The sequence below is a fragment of the Cnephaeus nilssonii genome (genome assembly GCF_951640355.1).
Source record: "Cnephaeus nilssonii genome assembly, chromosome: 12".
Taxonomy (NCBI): domain Eukaryota; kingdom Metazoa; phylum Chordata; class Mammalia; order Chiroptera; family Vespertilionidae; genus Cnephaeus; species Cnephaeus nilssonii.
The window spans coordinates 38,368,227-38,387,990 of NC_137083.1; the positions used below are offsets into that span (position 1 = coordinate 38,368,227).

A 19,764-nucleotide genomic window follows, 5' to 3' on the forward strand; every position below is an offset into this window, starting at 1 on the left:
AGACTATTTTAGTAAAAACATGAAACACTTTTGAAAAACTAGACACAACACCATCAGTGCACAGAAAAAGTAAAGTCTTCTTGAATTAGACCAACGATAATCCCAAACTATTCAATGTTTTACTAGCTTTATTTCATCGTATATAAATGTACAGTTGTGCTTATTTTGAAACATATACAGTCCTGTAAATCAGAAAAAAATGGAAGTTGAAAATAATTTTTTTCTGTTTCCCAGCCCACATCATTTATGTACCACATATATATTTTTTTAAAAAACAAAACTGTTTTATGGAATTTTTAAACAATGGAATGTATATACTTAAAATTTTCACGGACATGTCTCTACTTCTATAGTTATATTTTAGTGGTTACTATCCTTTGCAAGGGAAGTTATTTTTAAATGCATTAAAAATTTTGTGTCTTTTATGTTCTTAGACTTGTCAACTTTGGATGTGGTTATCTTCAAGATCAAGAGAAGTTATCCAAACACCTGACTCTGTGCGTTTTTACCAACCGTACAGGTAGAACCAACGTTGCATTTACCCATTTGTTCAACTATACTTGAGTTCTATACAAAACGTAGTCATTGTTTAGTTGTATGGATCTTGAAAATGAAATATAACGGCCACATTTTTCTACAAGTGATCATTTGGATTTTTGTATAACAGATTATTTTTTCCACTGTAATTTTATAAATATGCTAGCTATATAAAATAAGCTATACTCAACAGGGTTATTGTTCTAATAGTTATTTTTGTATATTGTTCTAACAGAGGAGATGGATTCACATTTAATCAGCCTAGATTTTCTCTCCTGCTTCATCTTTTAACAAATGGCACAGTGATGGAGATGCTTCTTGCATCAGACTTACTGATGTGTTTGGGGTCTAAACCTATGAACTTAGCTGCTTTAAGTGCCATGCTATCACCTGCTGAGCTGATAATAAAGCTTGGCATACAGTTGTTGGTGTACATCTTCGGTCTCTTAACACCTGTGTATTGCAGATGGAGAAAATAAAAAGGGGGGAAAGTATACCTGAAAATGAGAGGAGGGGAGTATGATTATGTGAACAAATCTGGTGGAAAAAATGCTCATTAATCCCAACAATCATCTAAATGATCAACTCTAATAACTAAATCTAATAGCCATTTTTAATATTCCAAATTGAGTGGAAATTTACCATGTGAGTTAAGTAGTGCTTATATTACAGATAGAAGTGGGCCTCATCTCCCCCGATTGCTGTTAGGGCTGGATTTCTTGTGTTATCCAGAGAAAAGGAATTTTCTGAAACTAGCACGGGAGAACGAATGATTTCTATTTGCGTGGACGCACATCCCTGGGTTTCCAAAGTTCCGTTTCCCTTTGCCCAGTCATAGAAGAAGTGTAGCTGGGGTTTCAGCAGAGCTACCATCAGAGCCAGTGTCCAGAGTTTCCTTTCCATGTTGGAGCCAGGTCCTATACAGCATCAGGCTAGCTTAGCTTGTGTTCCCCACTGCAGTCCATCAGTCCATGGCATGTGGGGGTCCGCATGGCTGTGGGCCCCACAGGCAAATGCAGGAGAACCAAGAGGCACAAGCCAAGTGTGCCAAGAGCAATACGAGCCAAGAGACTGAACTCTTTTGTTTAGGATAATAAGTATTCCCAAATTTTTGCATTGCTTGTAGTGGCCACACCCATTCTGGCCAACAATTTTGTTCCCTGGTGTGACTTAAAGGCAAGTATCTCCACTGTATGTCATCCCAGCTTTACTGGGCATGAGTCTACCTTTCCTTTGTCCAGTCCCCTTCCCCCAGTGATCTGCAGGGAGTCGGCTGGTGTTTCCCGGGGGAGTGCAAAGTCGCAGCTTTCTGTGAAGCTGCCCAAATGACACGCCTACAATGTCTGGCCTTCCCTTTGCTCCTTTCCTACTGTTAATGACTAGCTAACTACAATGGTATCACTTGGACTGAAATAGTTTTCCTTTAAAGCCAAATTACGTGGTATTCTTTAAGCCAACAAGCACTTTCTCTATGCTAGGTATTGAGGATACAATGATTATAAAACTGACCTAGTCTTTATTAATATGGAGAATGCTATTTGGTGTAGATTTTTGACATTGAATAAGTGCACACATAATTTTAAAAATAGAATCATGGTAAATATTATGAATGAGAATTATAAGAAGCTGTGAGAGCATATAATGGAGGTTTAATGGAATATATTAGTATCTTCAGATATGTTCCAGTTGGACCAGTCCATCTTTGTTTCTTCCTCTCTCCTAGACATTCATTCATCCTGTTCTGTCTTAGTCCTGAGAATTGCTCTCTTTCCCATCTCACTCCTTCATAATTCATCACATTTTTTTCTGTCCATCCCATCTCCCTCAGTTGCATGAGTCCCTCCATAAACCAGTCTTGGGGAGTTTAGGGAAGGAAGTGACATTTCACTTAGGACTTGAAGAATATATATGAACCAAGAACAGTGTGACTGAATTAGAGAGAGAAAGAGGAGAGTAAGCTGAAGAGGTAAGCAGGGACCAGATGGTGGAAGGCCTTACAGACCATGGAAAGATTTTAGATTCCATCCTAAGAGTCAGGAGAAGTCATTAAAGGGTTTTTTTCCTTATTATATTTTATTTTGAAAATGCTGAGGCATACAGAAAAATTCAAGATTATAAATGAATATCCATGTGCCTTTTACTTAAACAGTTGAATCATTTACAGTATTTATCATTCTCTCCACATATAGGTACCATTTCCTTCCTCTTGACTAAACCTTTTAAAAGTGAGTTGTAGACATCATGGCAATTTGTCAAAAATAATTCAGCATGTATCTCCTTAGGTTAAGGATACTCTTTGATATAACTTCAGTTCCATTATCACTTGAAGAAATTAATTAGTAAACTATTTCATTTTCAGATTTCCATAAATATTTCAAAATATGTGTATATGTATATGCATATAAATATGTAAATATAATGTATATATGTGTATGACTTTTAAAGTGAGGATCCCATCAAGATTCATGCATTATCTTCAGTTTTGTCTTTTTGTCTCATTTGATGTGGACCAATTCCTACCTCCTATCCTCTGCCCTGTTTTTCTTTTCACAACATTAACATTTTGAAGAGTCCAGGCCATTTGCCTTGTGGAATGTCCCACATTCTGTATTTGTCTAACTGTTTTCTTGTGGAATTATTGAACTTTTCCTCTATCCTCTACATTCCTGTAAATTAGAATTTAATACTAAAGGCATTGTTAGATTTAGGTTAAACATTTAGAATACTTCATAGGTGACATTGTGAACTTTATTTGTACCAGGTCAGGGTGGATATAGTGGCAGGATGTCCTAATGCTAGTGATGCTATGTTTGGTCATTTGGTTAAGTGGTAACCACTGTCTGTCTTTCTTGTAAAGCTACATTTAATCTTTGTGTTAGCAATCTGTGAGGTGATACTTTGGCATCATGTGACTATCCTCCTTAACAACTTCTCACCTGTTGGTTTTAGGATTCATTGATGTTCGTTCACTGAAGTGTTTTAAGTGGGCAGAGATATGATTGGATATGTAGTTTTAAAAGATCACCGTGGCTGCTATGTGAAGAATGAGTTAGAGGAGGCAAGAGAAAGAATGGGGAGATGAGCAGTTAGGATGAGGTTGTAGTTGTACATTTGAGTTGAAACTGCTTAAATTAGGACAGGCAGTAGAGGTAGAGAACTGAATGGGTTTGAAATGCACTTTGGAGATGGAATTGAGAAGACTTGCTATAAATTAGATAGAGAGGAATTGTTTTTAGATTTCTGGCATAAGCAAATAGGTGAACAGTGGTGCCGTTTACTGACATAAACAATCATTTTAGGCTTTTATTCTATGAAGATTTTATTCCTTTTGGTTTTATTCCCACAGGAGTGTCTCATGAATAGTAGCAGCTATAATTTTTAATGGGCTATCTATGACATACGTTATTTAATAAAATGTTAGGTTCATCTGGCATGAGATGTGAATCTGTTTTTCCTTTCTCAACAGTGTCTGGGAGAGTAGAAAATGAGCCTTGCTCTTCAGAGTCAGCTTTGAAATAGAAAAAAATAAGCCTGTTTCCAATGCAATGCTTCCAGATTTAATCTGAAACATGACAGAGAAGCAACTTTTTGGTTTTTGACTAATAGGTTGTCAGTTCATGGATTTCCCAAATTACTTTTCAAAAATGATTTTGCTTTTTACCTTTGTGCTTAAACAAGAAACAAACGAAAACCCATTTCAGTGAAGTAGGATTGGAGAAGGGAGCAACTAGTCTAATCCCTACATGGCTTCCTCTATAATAGCTTCATTTTCCAGAAAACAGGGTTCATGAAAGGAATGCCAATAGCCTCAGGGTCTTATTTTTAACTATTTACATCAATGATGATACTATGATATTTGATGTTCAATTGTCACATATTTGTCATTGGGAGCTCCTTTGCCCTTTCACCACTACTTCTTACATTTTGGAAAACCTTTATGCTGAATCTACTGCCCTGAGAAATGAAATTCGAGAACTTCCAAGGAATTAGAGATTAAAACCTGGATGACGGGGGATGCTTCAGGGAGTTGATGGTGGGCAAAAGTGCTGCTGCTGTGGTCAGGCCACGTATGTTCTAAGATTCTGAGTTCATATAGATTTTTCTAATAAATCTTCTACAGTGGGAGGGCAAATCAGAGGAAAGAAAATATTCTCATTCCTTTCCTAGCTCATAGTCAACTTTGAAGCTCGACTGAGTGCACTCTTGTGTGTTCTAAGTCAGTGGCTGTGGTTCTTTTTTGTGTACCACCTACGGGGAGGTAGTGAGGGGCGAAAAGTGTAAATTCTCCTTCCTGTAAGAGTTGCCCTTCACAAGTTCCCAGAACTAGGCCTGTGTTTTAGCATTTTGTAGAGCCTTTTACAATGAGATAATTTCCCTTGGAAAACTTTGTCCATAATAGCTTTCATTGTCCAAATGGCTTCCCGAAGGCTAGCCAACTTGGAGATGTTATCTTCATCATTGATGAATATTTATTAAACATCTCTGCAGACACCATTAAGAGCATGTTTTGTTTTTTCAAACTGTGACTTTCTCCAACTTGTAAATAGAAGCAAAATTATTCTGGAATAATAATAATAATAATAATAATAATAATAATAATAGCAGCTAATCTTTATCTCACTTAATTCTCACATATGAAGTAGGTTCTATATTTTATTTACAGATGAGGAAATTGAGGCTCAGAGAATTTAGTTAATTTGCCTCAGGCAATTTTTAAAATATACTGATGTCTGGGTCTCACTCCCGGAGATTCTGATTTAGTGGATCTAAGGTGAAGCCTGGGCAGAGTGCTACATGGGACTTTTGTAACTCTCATTATTTTTGCTTATGCTTTAGTATAGCATTACTTTTATCCTTACTGAATCTGTTGTAATTTTGAAGAAAAGTTATATCTTTGTTTACTCAGTAACCATATCAGTAATTTTATATCTAACAGAATTGTTATTATTTTAATCTGGTAAAGTTATTCTTTTTTTATTTAAGTTATTGCAATAAAATGTAACAATAGTCTTAAATGTCATTGAATATAGTCACAAATGATAAGTATTATAACAGAATCCTTAAATAACCTTATGGGAAATGGACTTTTTTTTCTACCGTGATTCTTTCATAGAGGAATTAGTGGAGTTCATGGAGGAAACGGTGGGTGGTTCATTGTGGTAGAGTAATGATTGAATTCACACATCTAGTTAAACATTAGCTTGGGGACTAGAACTTTCCAGACTCTTTGTCAAGTTGCTTTCCACCTGGAAAATCTCCTGTTTCAGTTAACCACATAAACATTAGCATCAGAATGAACTATCAGTTTAAGCATAATTCCCTCATTTGTAGGTCATCGATGGACTTTATCTAGTTGTCCACATAGCAACGGTTGTTAGAGACGATGTACAGTTTCACACACATTGAAACAGGTGGGAAGACCAAGGGTGTTCTGGAGTGGTGGACAATGTAGGTATACAGGGCTCTCCGCCCTTGGGCCAAGGCCCTCAGTGACACAAATATGGGTGGGGCGGGGGGGCTCTCATACTACATTTGCTCTTATTGCTCCATAAGATTGCCGAGTTCACCTCTTATTCTAGGTAACTAAGAAGACTGGAAACTTGCTGTGAAGAGGAGATACAGTTTTGATATAGTAGGGTATTTAGCTATTAGCAATGTCTGGAAGGCAAGCTGGATTAGAGGGCAGGGCTGTACATGTATATTAGGAGAATCTCATGAAACTTTGCAAACTTCTCTAGTCTCCCAAAATTTCATACACAGGAGTGTGTCTCTATTCATACACTGCTTATAGTGTGTGCTGAGTAATGGTTGAATTGAAATTTCTTAGCAACTTGTTATAGATCATTTCTAGAGTTTGGGAATCATCTAGGAGGTAAATTGAGACAAGACATCAAAAGGAATATAAGTAAGGTTAAGTGGTTTAGGAATCTTTTTGTTTATGATTCTACTAAATACCTTCTAATTTCTAGGAAGTTTATGTGTGTGCTACAGCCCGAAGTTTGACTCTTGGGAACAAATTACATATTCAGTGTTTTACTTTCATAAAGGTACTTTTCATTTACTTTGTGTTTTACTTTCACATAATCACTTTTTCCAAATAGTAGCAAATTGATAGATTTTAGTATTATTGAATACATTCTATACCCATATACCTATATAATACGTTTCCTGAAGAAATTCACTGATGAATATTAAGTTAGCTAAATATTTTTATATATCATATACTTTTCATCCTGCCCTATATCTTTTTCTAAGTCTGTAGGTCAATCCTAATGGACATATTTTCCCAAAGTGTGTTTGTTTGCTTTTCTGTTATTACTAGTTGGAAAATGTTGGTAGATTTAACTTACAAACATACCTAAGGTTTTAGTTAAAAGCTTCCATGATCTCAGACCTTAACAGGTCTAAAACCTAAGATATTTCATTTCACGTATCTGTTATCCCAAAAATTGATATGTCAACAGCCAGCCTAGGGAGCAGGAGTTAAAATGTGCAACCTTTTCCAGTTCTGTCATTGCTCACAGTGTGTCCTTTAATAGTTTTAGTCTGAACCATGCTAAGGAGTATTTATTTTGCTTATTTAGTTTCTTAAACATTGGTTTTTATGTAGTATATACTGTAGGTGAAGTTAAAAAATTTTAAAGATGGATTTTTCCCCCCCAAATTGAAAAAATATTATGCCAGGCCACACCAGTTTATTATTTTGCAAGTGGGCCTAATATTTCTTTTAGAAGTTAGAGATCAAGTCAAAAAAGTTTAATAACTTACTTGATAATGAAGAAAATAAAAGTACCTTCAGAACTAGACATATATACATGCTTTACTAGTTTAAGGTTGGTATGTTGTCGAAAGTTTTCACACATTTTTCAAATGATTAATGATTAAAACCAGTAAATATGCCCCAGCCAGTTTGGCTCAATGGATAGATGTCGGCCTGCGGACTGAAAGGTCCCAGGTTTGATTCTGGTCAAGGGAACATGCCTGGGTTGCGGGCTTGAGCCCTCGTACAGGGCATACAGGAGACAGCTGATCAATGATCAAATAAATATCATTGATGTTTCTATCTCTCCTTCTCTCCCTGCCTCTCTGAAATCAATAAAAAATATATTAAAACAAAAAACCCCCCAGTAAATAAAACTTTTCTGAGATTAAGAAGAGTTAGAAAAGTGGAGAGTGAAGCCTAAAACACTAAGTTTAGTAGATAGCCTAACCCAATCTACCTCGAAGTGGTATTCCGAAATGACTCAGAGAAGTCTGAGAGGGTCTTAATGACTTCAGGAGTGTGGAGTGAGCCTGGAGGCACCAGGACCAGCGAGCCAGCTGGTCTCCTCCATCCCTTGGGTCCTTAAGTAGATTCCTTTGGATCATTCCCTCTCAGCACAACCTACCTGTTAAGGTCTGAGGTTGTAATAAGCCCAGAACAACTACTGGAATGTGACTGCATCCAGGTCATCTACCCTTAATGTTGCCTTTGGGTGAAGGATAGGAACCATGAAGTCTAGAAGTCAAAGCTGCTTGCTTTATCAGTGTCACAGGCACTAATGTTGAGAGTATTACCAAGAGTCACTGCCTTAGGTGGAATTCCAGCTCTTTGTTTCTTAACATGTTCTCTCTCCACAGGGTACAGCAAGACCTTCACTGCTGCTCTTGGGAGTGCTCACTCACAGGTGACAAAGGGCATTACTTTCCTTAATCTTGGTGAGTGAGAGAGAGGGGGGCAACTCTCTGCTCTGATCCATCCTTCCACTACATGTTATGCCCCAACCTCTACATCTCATTTTCTTCTCTGTCCATCCCTTCTTCTCATGCCTCTTTGGGGTTTGGATTGCAATGACAATCACTGTCTTTTTTGAAATCTGATAGGAGAAGGTTTTCTAGGGAAGCACCCACTCCCAACTCCATCAGCCTTTATGGGGGTCTGAGGTGAGGATGCATTTCTCTTTTTAGGGAACCCACACTGTGAGCTTGCTCATGTTTGCAGTAGCAATCATGAAAGCTATTTTGTTAGTGTAAAAATGATGACAGTGAGTGAGCTGTTCCCTAAAAGCCTATGAGCAATAATACATCATGTTGGCCCTTGCTTCTAGAGAGGACAAAGGCATTTGGGAAATTGTCCATTCCCTGTTGCTAATTGCTAAAAGCTTCCAAGTCCCACAAATGATTAATGGATCAGCTTAAGTGAGTTGTTTTTCATTGAGTAAATATGGTAAATGGAACTTGAGTTCTATTAAGGGAATCTATGAAGAAGAAAATAAAGAAGGGAGTTATTGTTTCTACTGGGAAAGTGACTTTTCCATGCTAATTGGGATATGGGGCACAAACAGGTTAGCACAGAACTGTTCTTGCCTACATATGGGACATGACATGATATTTAAAAAGGAAGAGCTGCCCTACCTTTCGGCTCAGTGGATAGAGTCAGCCCGTGGACTGAAGGGTCCCAGGTTTGATTCAGGTCAAAGGCACCTCGTACCTCGGCTGCATGCTTGATCTAACCGGGTGTGTGCAGAAGGCAACCAATTGATGTGTCTCACATAGCTGTTTCTCTCTCTCTGTTTCTCCCCCTCCCTTCCACTCTCTTTAAAAATCAATGGAAAAATGTCCTTGGGTGAGAATTAACAAAAAAAAAAAAAAGAAAAGCTACTGTCATGACAAAGGTTTAAGAAGGTGTGATGTGAGGGAACTGGGCAAAGTGAGAACCAAAATGATAAGAATGTTCATAAAATGATTTTTATTTTGAATGATACTATTGGTGAGGTAAGATATCTTATGCTATGTTGGCCAGTATGTGGCAGATTTTATGAGCTCCGAACCTGTGGGAAATGATCTTAAGCCTGCTGCTACTACTTCCTGTGGTAAGAGAGATAAATGTAAGATTTCTTGGGGCTAAGACTTGATTATTATCAGCATCTCATCTAAAGAGTAATTTGGAAAACTTTCTACTAAAAAAAAAATCAAAACAAACCCCAACTTAGCATTTTGTGAGGTCAAAGGTATCCTTTCCCTCCGCCCCCCTTTTTTTTACCCTGGGAATGACTCTTGAAAAGGGCAGGCATGATTTAATCTATGGTCTTCAGAATGTGGAGAAGGCAGAAATACTAGAGCTTAGTGAAAATAGGCTGTCTTACATAGATTATCTTTCCTTTTTAAACACATCTTATATGCTTAAAATTGTACCTGATTAAAACTGTTCTAGAGATAATTTTTATGACAGCAATATTGCTTTTTTGCTATCAATTGCATGCAATTTCCTTACATTGCCACCCTGTTAAAATGGCTTATATTGATTGAAATTTTAAAAAATAGAGTTTGGGGAAATTTTCAATGAACTCCTAAGCACTACTATATAAGAAATATGTTTATAAATAAAAAACTTACATTTAAAAATTAAAATTATATGCTGTTTTACTTAAGTTATCTTGACTATTACAATAATTTTGCTTGGTGATGATAATCAAATTGAGGCTCAGAAAGGCTGAGATTTATAGCCAGGTTTCTTCTTCTTTTTTAAAAGTTTTTAATGATTTCAGAGAGAGGGAGAGAGAGATAGGAACATTGATCAGTTGCCTCCTGCAGGCTTTGTACCAGGGACTGAGCCTGTCACTCGGGCATGCGCCCTGACCAGGAATGGAACCAGTGACCTCCTGGTGCATGGGACGGTGCTCAACCAACTGAGCTACACCGGCTGGACTGCCCAGGCTTCTTTTTGTATCTCTTATCAGGGGCACTATTATAGTTTTTTATTTCTTTTGAAAACAGTCACCATAAATTTAGGGCTTAAACAAAACAAAACATTCTCTTATGGTTCTGAAGGTCAGAATTCTGAAATGAGTCTTAAGGAGCTAAAATCAACATGTGGACAAAAATGGCTCTTTCTGGAGATGCCAGGGAAGAAAGGGTTCTTTGCCCCCTACAGCAGCTAGAGGCTAGCATTTCTTGGCTTGTGACCACATCATTTCAATCTCTTTCATCACCATGATCTCCTGTAGTCAAATCTTTCTCTTATAGAAACATTTGTGATTACATTGGGTCCACTGGGTAATCTAGGATACTGTCCCCATCTCAAGATCCTTAATCCTATCTACAGGGTCCCTTTTATCTCTTAAAGTTACATATTTGTAGGCTCTGGTGGTTAGCACGTGAACATTTGGAGGCCAGCTTACCACAGATACTATTGTTATTTTTGGTGAGACAGTAATTTTTTGTGTGTGAGAGTGTCCTGCACATTGAGGGACTTAACATCCTTGGAGCCCACTCACCAAATGGCAGTAGGAATCCCCCTGCACCCCACTGATTGTGACAATCCTAAACACCTTCATATACAGTATTTCCAAATGCCCCCTCTCCCAGGGACATAGTGCCATCCCAATGGACCGGTTAGCCTAGGTCCGTGGTCGGCAAACTGCGGCTCGCGAGCCACATGCGGCTCTTTGGTCCCTTGAGTGTGGCTCTTCCACAAAATACCACAGCCTGGGCGAGTCTATTTTGAAGAAGTGGCGTTAGAAGAAGTTTAAGTTTAAAAAATTTGGCTCTCAAAAGAAATTTCAATCGTTGTACTGTTGATATTTGGCTCTGTTGACTAATGAGTTTGCCGACCACTGGCCTAGGTCATTTGATGCCTAAACCCTTACCACTGTACCCTACTATATTATTATTTATGTTTTCCTACTTAGGGTTTGCCATAATTATATTATTGCAACCATTTTTGCTAAGCATTTTAGCATCGCTTGATCCATGGTGACTGGTTAGCGTTTTATATCCTCTTTCCTTTCCTTTGCATAGAATGCCTTCTATGCAAATGATTAGCACATATTTATTTGCTTCTTTGGAAAATAAGATTCCAGCTGGCTCACTTATAATTTAAATGTTTCATCTGTATAAAATTCACTACAATCATGTGAATTTCTGTTTTCCTAAGATCCTAGAGAAAATATTGGTATTTCTACCCCCCCATTCTCCAGAAATGTACTTTTACACTTTGACTCAATCTGCATACAAATGTTCTTGGTACAAAAATATCTAGTGCAGGGACCATGAAGGTGTGAATTCTATAGAGGCAGCGAGCTATGCAACGAAATAAATTAGTACTTCATAATGTGTCAGAATGCCTGCAGAGATTGTTTTGATGAATATCAAAGATTCTCTAAACAAAATGATGATGATGATGGTAGTGGTAAGCATGACTATGATGATGACGATGAGTGGGTAAACATGGGAAACGAAATCTTAGAGCTTCCCCAAACTGGCAGAAACTTTGAAGGAAATTCCCATTATAAGCTATTCCCTATTTCTCAGATTAAGGAATAATTCATCTTGCTTAATATATTTTTTCTTTTATTTTAAAAAGTATTTTCTGTTCTAATTTGCTCCCAAAGATCATTTAGAATTATACTGTATATAGCCATAATTCACTTAGAAACAAAACTATAGATTAAATTAAGGTAACCATAGCTAAAGGTCTGAGGAAAATTAGCCTCAGGTAGAAATAAATGAGAGCTGGCTGTAAGATGGGATGTACTGACAGCAGACAGCTTATTACCACATTGACCAAAGCTTTTGTTTTAAGAGATTAAAAAAAAAAAAGAAGAAGAATACTGTGACGTCCTGGGCTTTATCTGTACCTGTACAGCTCCGTGTAGATGACTTCAGTCTTTCTCTTCTACAGACTATTACGTGGCTGTTTACTTACCTGGTCATTTCTTTCATCTGCTTAACATTCAGCATCCAGACCTGATCTGCCACAGTCTGTTTTTGACAGGTAGGGCTGATGATTTCCCCTCAAGAACATGGTCTGTTTGAATTTGTTGACTTCAATGTTGATGTTTGGGTAAGAAGGGTTCCTTTTATTTGCTGATCTTTTTGTTTTTGGCCAGGAAACAATGAAGTGATGGGTATGCTACCCCATGGACCTCTGCAGTCGCTGTCGGGGTCCCTGGTGCTGAATTGGTGTTCTGGGAAGCTCTACAGAGCGTCCCTCAACCAGTCCTATTTATTACGGCGCCTGTGGGACACGCGGCTGGACTGTGAGAAGATGGCCCTGTTGCACTGTGTGCTCTCATGTGGCCAAGACCCAGAGTTCCTGGAAGCCCAGGTGGGGACATAGCTTAAGTTTAAAAACTGGCCAATAGACAACATCAGATGTATTCATTTAGTGGTTGAATATGAACAGAAGCTATTTTTATTTGTTAGCAATTGATCAAGGTTTATGTCTCCATCCTGACTTGAATATATTTTTCTCTTGTGCTCCTTTTTAATGGATCCCAACCAGACTTCAGACTGTGAGGGTGCGTCTGTTCTTTTGACTCCTCTTTTTTTTTTTTTTTTTTTTTTGATATTGTGAATAAATGTTTAGCTCCATCAGTAACATTCTAAGGAAGTGCTCAGTAAATAATGAATTTCTCAAATATGTACTTTTTCACCTGTTCTATATTTGGGGTATATTGCCAAATGGACTAAACTCTGGTGGCACATTTTTATTGAAAATTACATTTAAATTTCACATAATAGTTTACAAAGCACCTTTACACATTCTGTCATTTAATTTTACTGTTCCTGTGAAGTCAGAGACTTAATTGGGACCAATGGGTAGTTGGTTAATTGAAAAACAGATATCTTAAACATTTTATTTTAACCTAAAACATATAAATGTACATTTATTCACCTATCTTCTGATGTAAACGAAAGCCCTTTATTTGACTGTCAGCTAATTGAAGTTCAAAATCATTTTTCTTACATTACACACACTAGTAATGTATTGTCTCCTATTCCCGTTAGTTCTTTTTTTTTTTTTTTCCTTTTCCTAAGGAGAGCAATAATTTCAAAGCAATGTGTTTATATAGGGCATTTTCCCCCCTCAGTCTTTTATAGTCGTCTCATCTATACTTAGTTTTTTAGAAGTGTTTTAGAGTCTTTCCAAAGCATCCAACTTTTGTTAACCCAACAACACTCTTTACATCCATGGTTTGATTGTCTGTGGTAATTGTTTAATTACGTAGTTGTGAAAATAAATACAATTAACAGGAATAGGTTTGGGAAAAAACAAATTATTGGTAGGAATAGAACCATGAGAGTAAATTCTAAGGTAGAGAATGAGGGGCTTTATTCCTCTAGTCTAGCAGATAAGGATGGTTTTAGAGACTATGGAGAGCTGTTGACCTCAGGATATCCCTCATCCCTCCCCTCAGAGGACAGCACAGTGCTGTTAAATCGTGTGGCAATGTTTGTACTGATTACTGAGCTGGAAGTCAGACCCAGCTCTGCTGCTTCTAGCTCAGTTGGGTTTGTTTACTCCTTTGTCCGACAGCTCTTTCCATTGGTTCCTTGCTAGAATATAACCTCCTCTAGCAAAAACAAACATTGGGTGCAGGAAGGTTTATTTGGATTCCAGCCAAGGGCACGTATTAAAAAGACATGTAAGAAGGATCTCATTTATAATATTGTTTTACCCACACAGGCTTCCATTATCTGTCTAGTCTAGTCTAGTATAGAAATAAGTATATTCTTAGGCAATTCCAAAATAGATATAAGATTCATATATATTATATACTTCTTTGGTGGTGGGGGCAGGGTGCAGATTTAAATATTAACAGAATTGTCTTCTTACTTTTTAAAGATTATTCAATGGATTTCTGAGAACATCTCTGCCTACTATTCATTTGACCCCATTCAGGAATTTATAATTGGTAGGTGTTGCTCACATTTTAAGTTGAATCTTTGACCCTTTTGCCTGAGGGAAAATACTACACTGATAATGCCCCAACCTGTCAAAATGCTGGTTAGTAGCTTCCCCATCCCCTCTATTGTAGTCAGCAGCTAATTAAATTTCATTCTTTTGTGGTTTTGTGAGAAGCTGGGGCTGTTCAGAGACTGATGAGATATAAGATATGATTTTGATTCTATAACCACATCAGTGATTTTTTTCCAATAAAATGTAGCATTCATTTTGTGTTGGCTGGTTTGATATAAAGTGGTATAATGCCATTTGGATAGTTATAAATGCCTAATTTTTAAAGCAATTCCTACTTTTATTTATTTTTAAAAATTGATTTAGAGAAAGAGAGAGAGAGAGAGAGAGAGAGAGAGAGAGAGAGAGAGAGAGAGAGAGAGACACTCTTCGGTACACAGGCCTATGCTCCAACCACCAAAGCCACACCAGCCAGGATGTCAAATAATTGTTAAAAAATTTATTGTCATTGTCAAAAGCAGAATCTGAACATTCTAATCAGTAGATAAAATTATAATGGTTAATGTGTAGAGGATGAAAACTGTTGTTGGTTTGCTTATTTTGGAAAATTGCAGTGTCTACTGCCTGATTATTAAACCATGTCTATTTTTTTTCCTTTCAAAAACCTGCTCAGCTTCTTCATATTGGAGCATATACCCAGAGACAAGTAACATGGATAAACTTTTGCCTTATTCCTCAGTGCTCACTTGGAATACAGTAAGTTACAGTTTTTGTGTTCCTTATGTAATTGAAATGAACTCACAGTTGTGGGTCAGTTGTAGGGCATTCCTGTCACAGTGACTAAGGCTGTGATTTCATTTTGATTTTGACTGATAAGGAACTGAATTGGCATTTTCTGGCAGAAAAATAATACTTGCTGTTGGCCAAAGGTGTTTATAAAACAGGAGGATTGAGGAGAGGGCATAGGGTATTCGTTGTTCTTTCCACTACCAAACAGACCTAAACCTTTATCTTCTTCAAAAGGTATTTTAATTTTATTAGCCCCTAGAGTGGATGAAAACATTTCTTGGGGTTTCATAAACAAGGAACATTGGACCACTGCTGTTAATCTGAGTGGTTTTTTTACTTAGTAGATTAGCACTGTCCTGACCTTGCAAGGAAAAAATCAGTAAGTTGGTAACCTTAAGCCAATCCACTCCTTGAACCTTTTCTTCCTGTTGGTGCAGTCGGCCTCCTTTTTAATTAGGAAGCGCTGAGCTAAGGCACCGTTCACTTTCTCTTGAACAAGGTGCAATGAACTGCACTTTGCTGGGTGGGAAAGAGCAGAGCATGCACAGGCTTCCCCTGGAAAAGGTTCTGGTTCTGCTTTCTCTCCTTTCCTATTCAGATGCCAGCCTGCATGCTTACTCTTGAGGCAGAGAGTTCGGATCAGAAAGGCATTTAGAAAAATAAATTCAATTCTGAAACTAGACCTAGGAAAAGATGCCCCAGGATAACCTGCGACCCTTCCCATTTTGTACTGAGACTATTTAAATATAGTCCTGAAGAAAGACACATTAGGTGTGTTTGATTAAGATCTCAATTTTTGGTATGCACAATGGTAGTGTTTTCCTCAAGGCCCTCTGTTCGTGTCTTTCACTGTTAAAGTTATTAGACGTCCATGCCTCACTGCAGAATTATGAGGGGACGACCTGAGCTTATAACAGGTCCTCCCTGTTTTCGTCAAGAGCCCTTGTGAATATACGTGCAGACGCTGTGGTAATGTGGCAGGAAGTTTGCAGGGCAAACCACCCGGTCAGGAAATGCACATCTCAGCTTCTTCCGCTCAGCACCCATCGCTCTCTCTTGCTGTCCTGCCCTGTCAGGTTCAGTGTTGGAGGCAGGGACAGACCTGTAGTTCTCAGGGTTGTGTTTTAAGATGGAGCACATCAGCCTGACAGGCAAGTCTTCACCTTTGCATTTCTCGTGGCTTTGTGCGGCAGAGGAGCTGCTGTGGCCATATAAAGTGACATCCTACAAGAAGTACAATGTAAAAAACCCCCAAGTTATAACCCCCTGTCTACTAAGCTTATTTTAGGGTTTACCACGTTGCTTTAAGGTTCTTGTGGTTAGAGTAGGTTACCTTGAAGGTCTCTTCTATCCTGAAATTTTAAAAATCTATGCTTCTCCTTAGCAATGATGCAAATAATTTTTTTCTTTCTCTAACCTGCAAATGCTCTCATTGCTGCACCCTTCATAAGCACTTGGCACAATAGAAAAAATTAATTTCACACTTCTGTATGGAGGAAGATTATTTTTGTGAAGTAACTGAATTGGATTTTTTTTAAAGATACGAAATAATAGGGTGCTCTTACCCATCGATAACCCTAAATTATGCTATGCAAACAATTAGCCTTGTTATACCTATTTTAAGGTGTTATTTATTAACCTAAAGCTGTAGCGACACTTCAATGCTTTTTCTGAAGTGTCCTATGTTGTGAAGCACACAGAAGATTCTTTTCACAGGCTTTTTATTCTCGCAGTGGAGAACTCAGCTGCCTGACTGTTCTAGAAATTTATTTCTCTGTCACTGCAATCCCTTTCTAAACCCAGTAAAACCCAGGACATTTAAGTCCTATCCAACTATCAGGCTTTATTTCTACTTAGCACCTTCTCAATTATATTCTCATGTATTATGTACTTTTTTGGGGGGAAAGGAAAGATGAGTTGACTAATCGAGAGGCTGATATACATAATTCACACAGAAACACATTTTGAAATAAACAACAGTGAATAGAGGGCAATTTTGGAAGTTTATCCTCTGATGTCAGTGTCTGTTTTCATGCTCACTTGTCAGCAGGAGGCTATAATTGGGACTTCCCGAGATGAAGGGCACATCCTTCACACCTGCCATGGTGAGAGGGTTGCGCCAACTTTATGGGGGCCTCTTAGCTCTGAAATTACAGTGGAGGGTGGGGCGCAGAAAACTTTCCTATGACAGTCATACAAGGACCCAATTAATCTTGGTTCCTTCTAGGGACTTGGAACCAACTGCAGTGCATTTAAATGAAAGAGGAGGAGAGGGAGGAAGGATTATAAAACCTGGAACATGCCCCCCTTATTATCACCCTGGTAGTGCAAATGGAACCGTGCAAACAATACACTGTTTGCTCTGTTTCTTATTCGTCTTCTTTCCTTTAGAGACACTGTCAACTATTATAATCATAACTTTAAGGAGTCTTTTTCTTCCTGAGGCAAGAGATAGACCGTGTTCACTGTTATTTATAAACTCCGAGGTTTATTTAAAGTAGAGATTAGCAAACTGGAAGCTGCCCTCGGCTTCTGTCCCTGCAGGAGACCTTTCCTGAGGGCTTGAGCTCGTGGCCGTTGACATGTGTGTCTGTTTTGCCCCCACTGCAGGAAATTCCTGGAATAAGCCTTGTGACGGAAGAGATCACGTTGCCTCTGATGAAGGTGAGTCCACACCGTCAGAGCCTTTCGGGCGCCAACGTGCCTGGCTTCCTTGCTGCCTCAACGGCCCGAGTATAACGGCAGTTCCAAAGGGGCTGTGAACTGTCAGAGGAGGAGGGGATGAAGGCTAGAGCCTTTATCCTTCCTAAGTGGTTGAGTAGCCGCCAAGAGTGATACCATGGCATTCTTAGGAATGCTTTTCGAACAGGGACGTTTTCTGGATAGAGAATTACAGGGCTCAATGTAAACCATATAAAACTAGTGCTTTATACTGCGCCTTAAGCCCATCAGCTTTTGCAAATTATCTTATAGGGCCGGGTAGCTGTTTTTTACTTCATTTGTGCTGTCACCCCCTCCTAACACACACACACATGCGCACAAACACACACACACACAGGCAGGACCTTAAAACCCTTAAGTAACCTGGCTGGGATTATTTCATTTCCTTCTGCTTCTAAGAACAGCTTTTCTGCTTCTGCAGTGGCTGCCTGTGGCCTCGCTCAAGCTGCTGCACCCCTCCTTCCCGCCCCCCCGAGCGGCAGCTGTTAGTGTCTGTGCCGTCTGGTGGTTTCGGAAGAGTGTCTGACTACAACAGGGAGAATGGGGTGGGTGGGGGGTAGTAGCGAAGGCATCTGTAGTTAAGAACTGGGGAGTATTTTAGCGCAGTTTCCTTGAAGCTCCTTTGTTGGTTTTGGCACTGCCTCCTGTTAATTATAGACTGGTGTGCACTGGGAACTCTCAACTCTTGGCAGCAGGCAGCTCAGTGTGCAACTGCCTTTTCTTTACGTTTGATTCTTTTGGATCCATGAAGGGCCTGCCAGGCCTGGGCAGCTGGGGGAAAGCCGTGGGCGGTTGAGGTCACAGTGATGCTCTGGGGATGAGAGAGGGCTGGGGGTGGGGGCGGGGTGGTGTGGAGTGAGGGGTGGGGGCGGGGGGTGGGGGTGGGGGGTCTTAGTGGTCTACTGCTGGGACTGGCCTTGGGCTCAGGAGAAGATGGTCCTGGGTTTGGCGTGGCCCATTCCCTCACCCGCACCCCAGTCACTCAGCCTGGGAGACTAATCAGTACCTTCCGGTTCACAGGACATCTGGCCCCAATACCTCTCATTTGTTTCTCCATCTCTGCTTAGTGGTTCTGGCTTGGTCCTAAGAGAGTGCTTTACAGAGAGACTTACAAGGGATGTTTTACAAAGATAGGAAGATGAAAGGAAAAGAAAGGTCCAATTAATAGTTTAAAAGGCTCTTATGACCAGCCTCCATCCTTTCATTTTATTGTTTCTGCTTCCACAACTCATCCCACCAACCCCATACGTTGTTTAATGGACAAACCACAAACTAGTGAAGAGAATTTTAAAAAGAAACAAATGCTACCCATCATTCTACAGCTCCTGTCCATACCTTTTACCTTGGTCTTTGTCATAGGTATGCATTTTTACTTAGAAGTAATGGCAATCTGGAGATATTCAATGGAGATTACTAATTATAATATATCTTCATTTTTCATGTCACCACATAAACTTCATAATTATGATTACTAATGACATCATGGATTCTGCTGGGTTGGGCCGTAGTTTGAGGACGCCTAGTTTAGAGGTTACTAACTACCTGACCAGAGACTGGGAAGCCCAGAAAGACTGAAGGCCCCTTCCCACCTACGGCAGCGAGGCTGTGGCTGTAAGTGTCTATCAGGTATCTAAAGGCCGCTGAGCAATTGGGAGAAGAGTAGTCAACTGTTCTCCATTTAGACATTTTTATTTAATTATGCCTCTTTCTCAAAAAGTTTAAAAAATACTGTTTTAACTGGGCAGAGCATGAGTATAATGAATTGCTTAGTGAAACATGACACCTTTTCCTTGACCTTCCCAATACCAACAACCACCATCGCTTAAATGAAAGGTTTGTTAGAGATCCAAACTACTGATGCAGTCACAGTGTATCAGCTGACAATCTTTTTTAAACCAGAGCCACAATGAAGTGTCACTTTATTTTATTTTTAAAAAATGTAATACTAGGGCTGTGCCATACTTTATTTAATTAATATTACTATTGATAGTATTTAAGTTGTTTCTGCCCTTTTACAAACACACAATATTTCCATG

The 19,764-nt window shown here is 38.9% G+C and overlaps 1 protein-coding gene across 4 annotated transcripts in view; it reads left to right on the plus strand.

Annotated features, from left to right (window-relative positions):
- The window catches only part of GSAP (gamma-secretase activating protein), a 73,871-nt gene that overhangs the window by 27,837 nt on the left and 26,270 nt on the right, over nucleotides 1-19,764 (plus strand). For all 4 annotated transcript variants that reach the window (XM_079786313.1, XM_079786314.1, XM_079786315.1 and 1 more), the window contains 8 exons: nucleotides 435-520; nucleotides 6,507-6,584; nucleotides 8,158-8,235; nucleotides 12,200-12,292; nucleotides 12,408-12,625; nucleotides 14,147-14,216; nucleotides 14,892-14,974; nucleotides 17,618-17,671. In XM_079786313.1, the coding sequence (XP_079642439.1) occupies nucleotides 435-520; nucleotides 6,507-6,584; nucleotides 8,158-8,235; nucleotides 12,200-12,292; nucleotides 12,408-12,625; nucleotides 14,147-14,216; nucleotides 14,892-14,974; nucleotides 17,618-17,671 (760 nt within the window). The remainder of the gene's footprint in view (nucleotides 1-434; nucleotides 521-6,506; nucleotides 6,585-8,157; nucleotides 8,236-12,199; nucleotides 12,293-12,407; nucleotides 12,626-14,146; nucleotides 14,217-14,891; nucleotides 14,975-17,617; nucleotides 17,672-19,764) is intronic.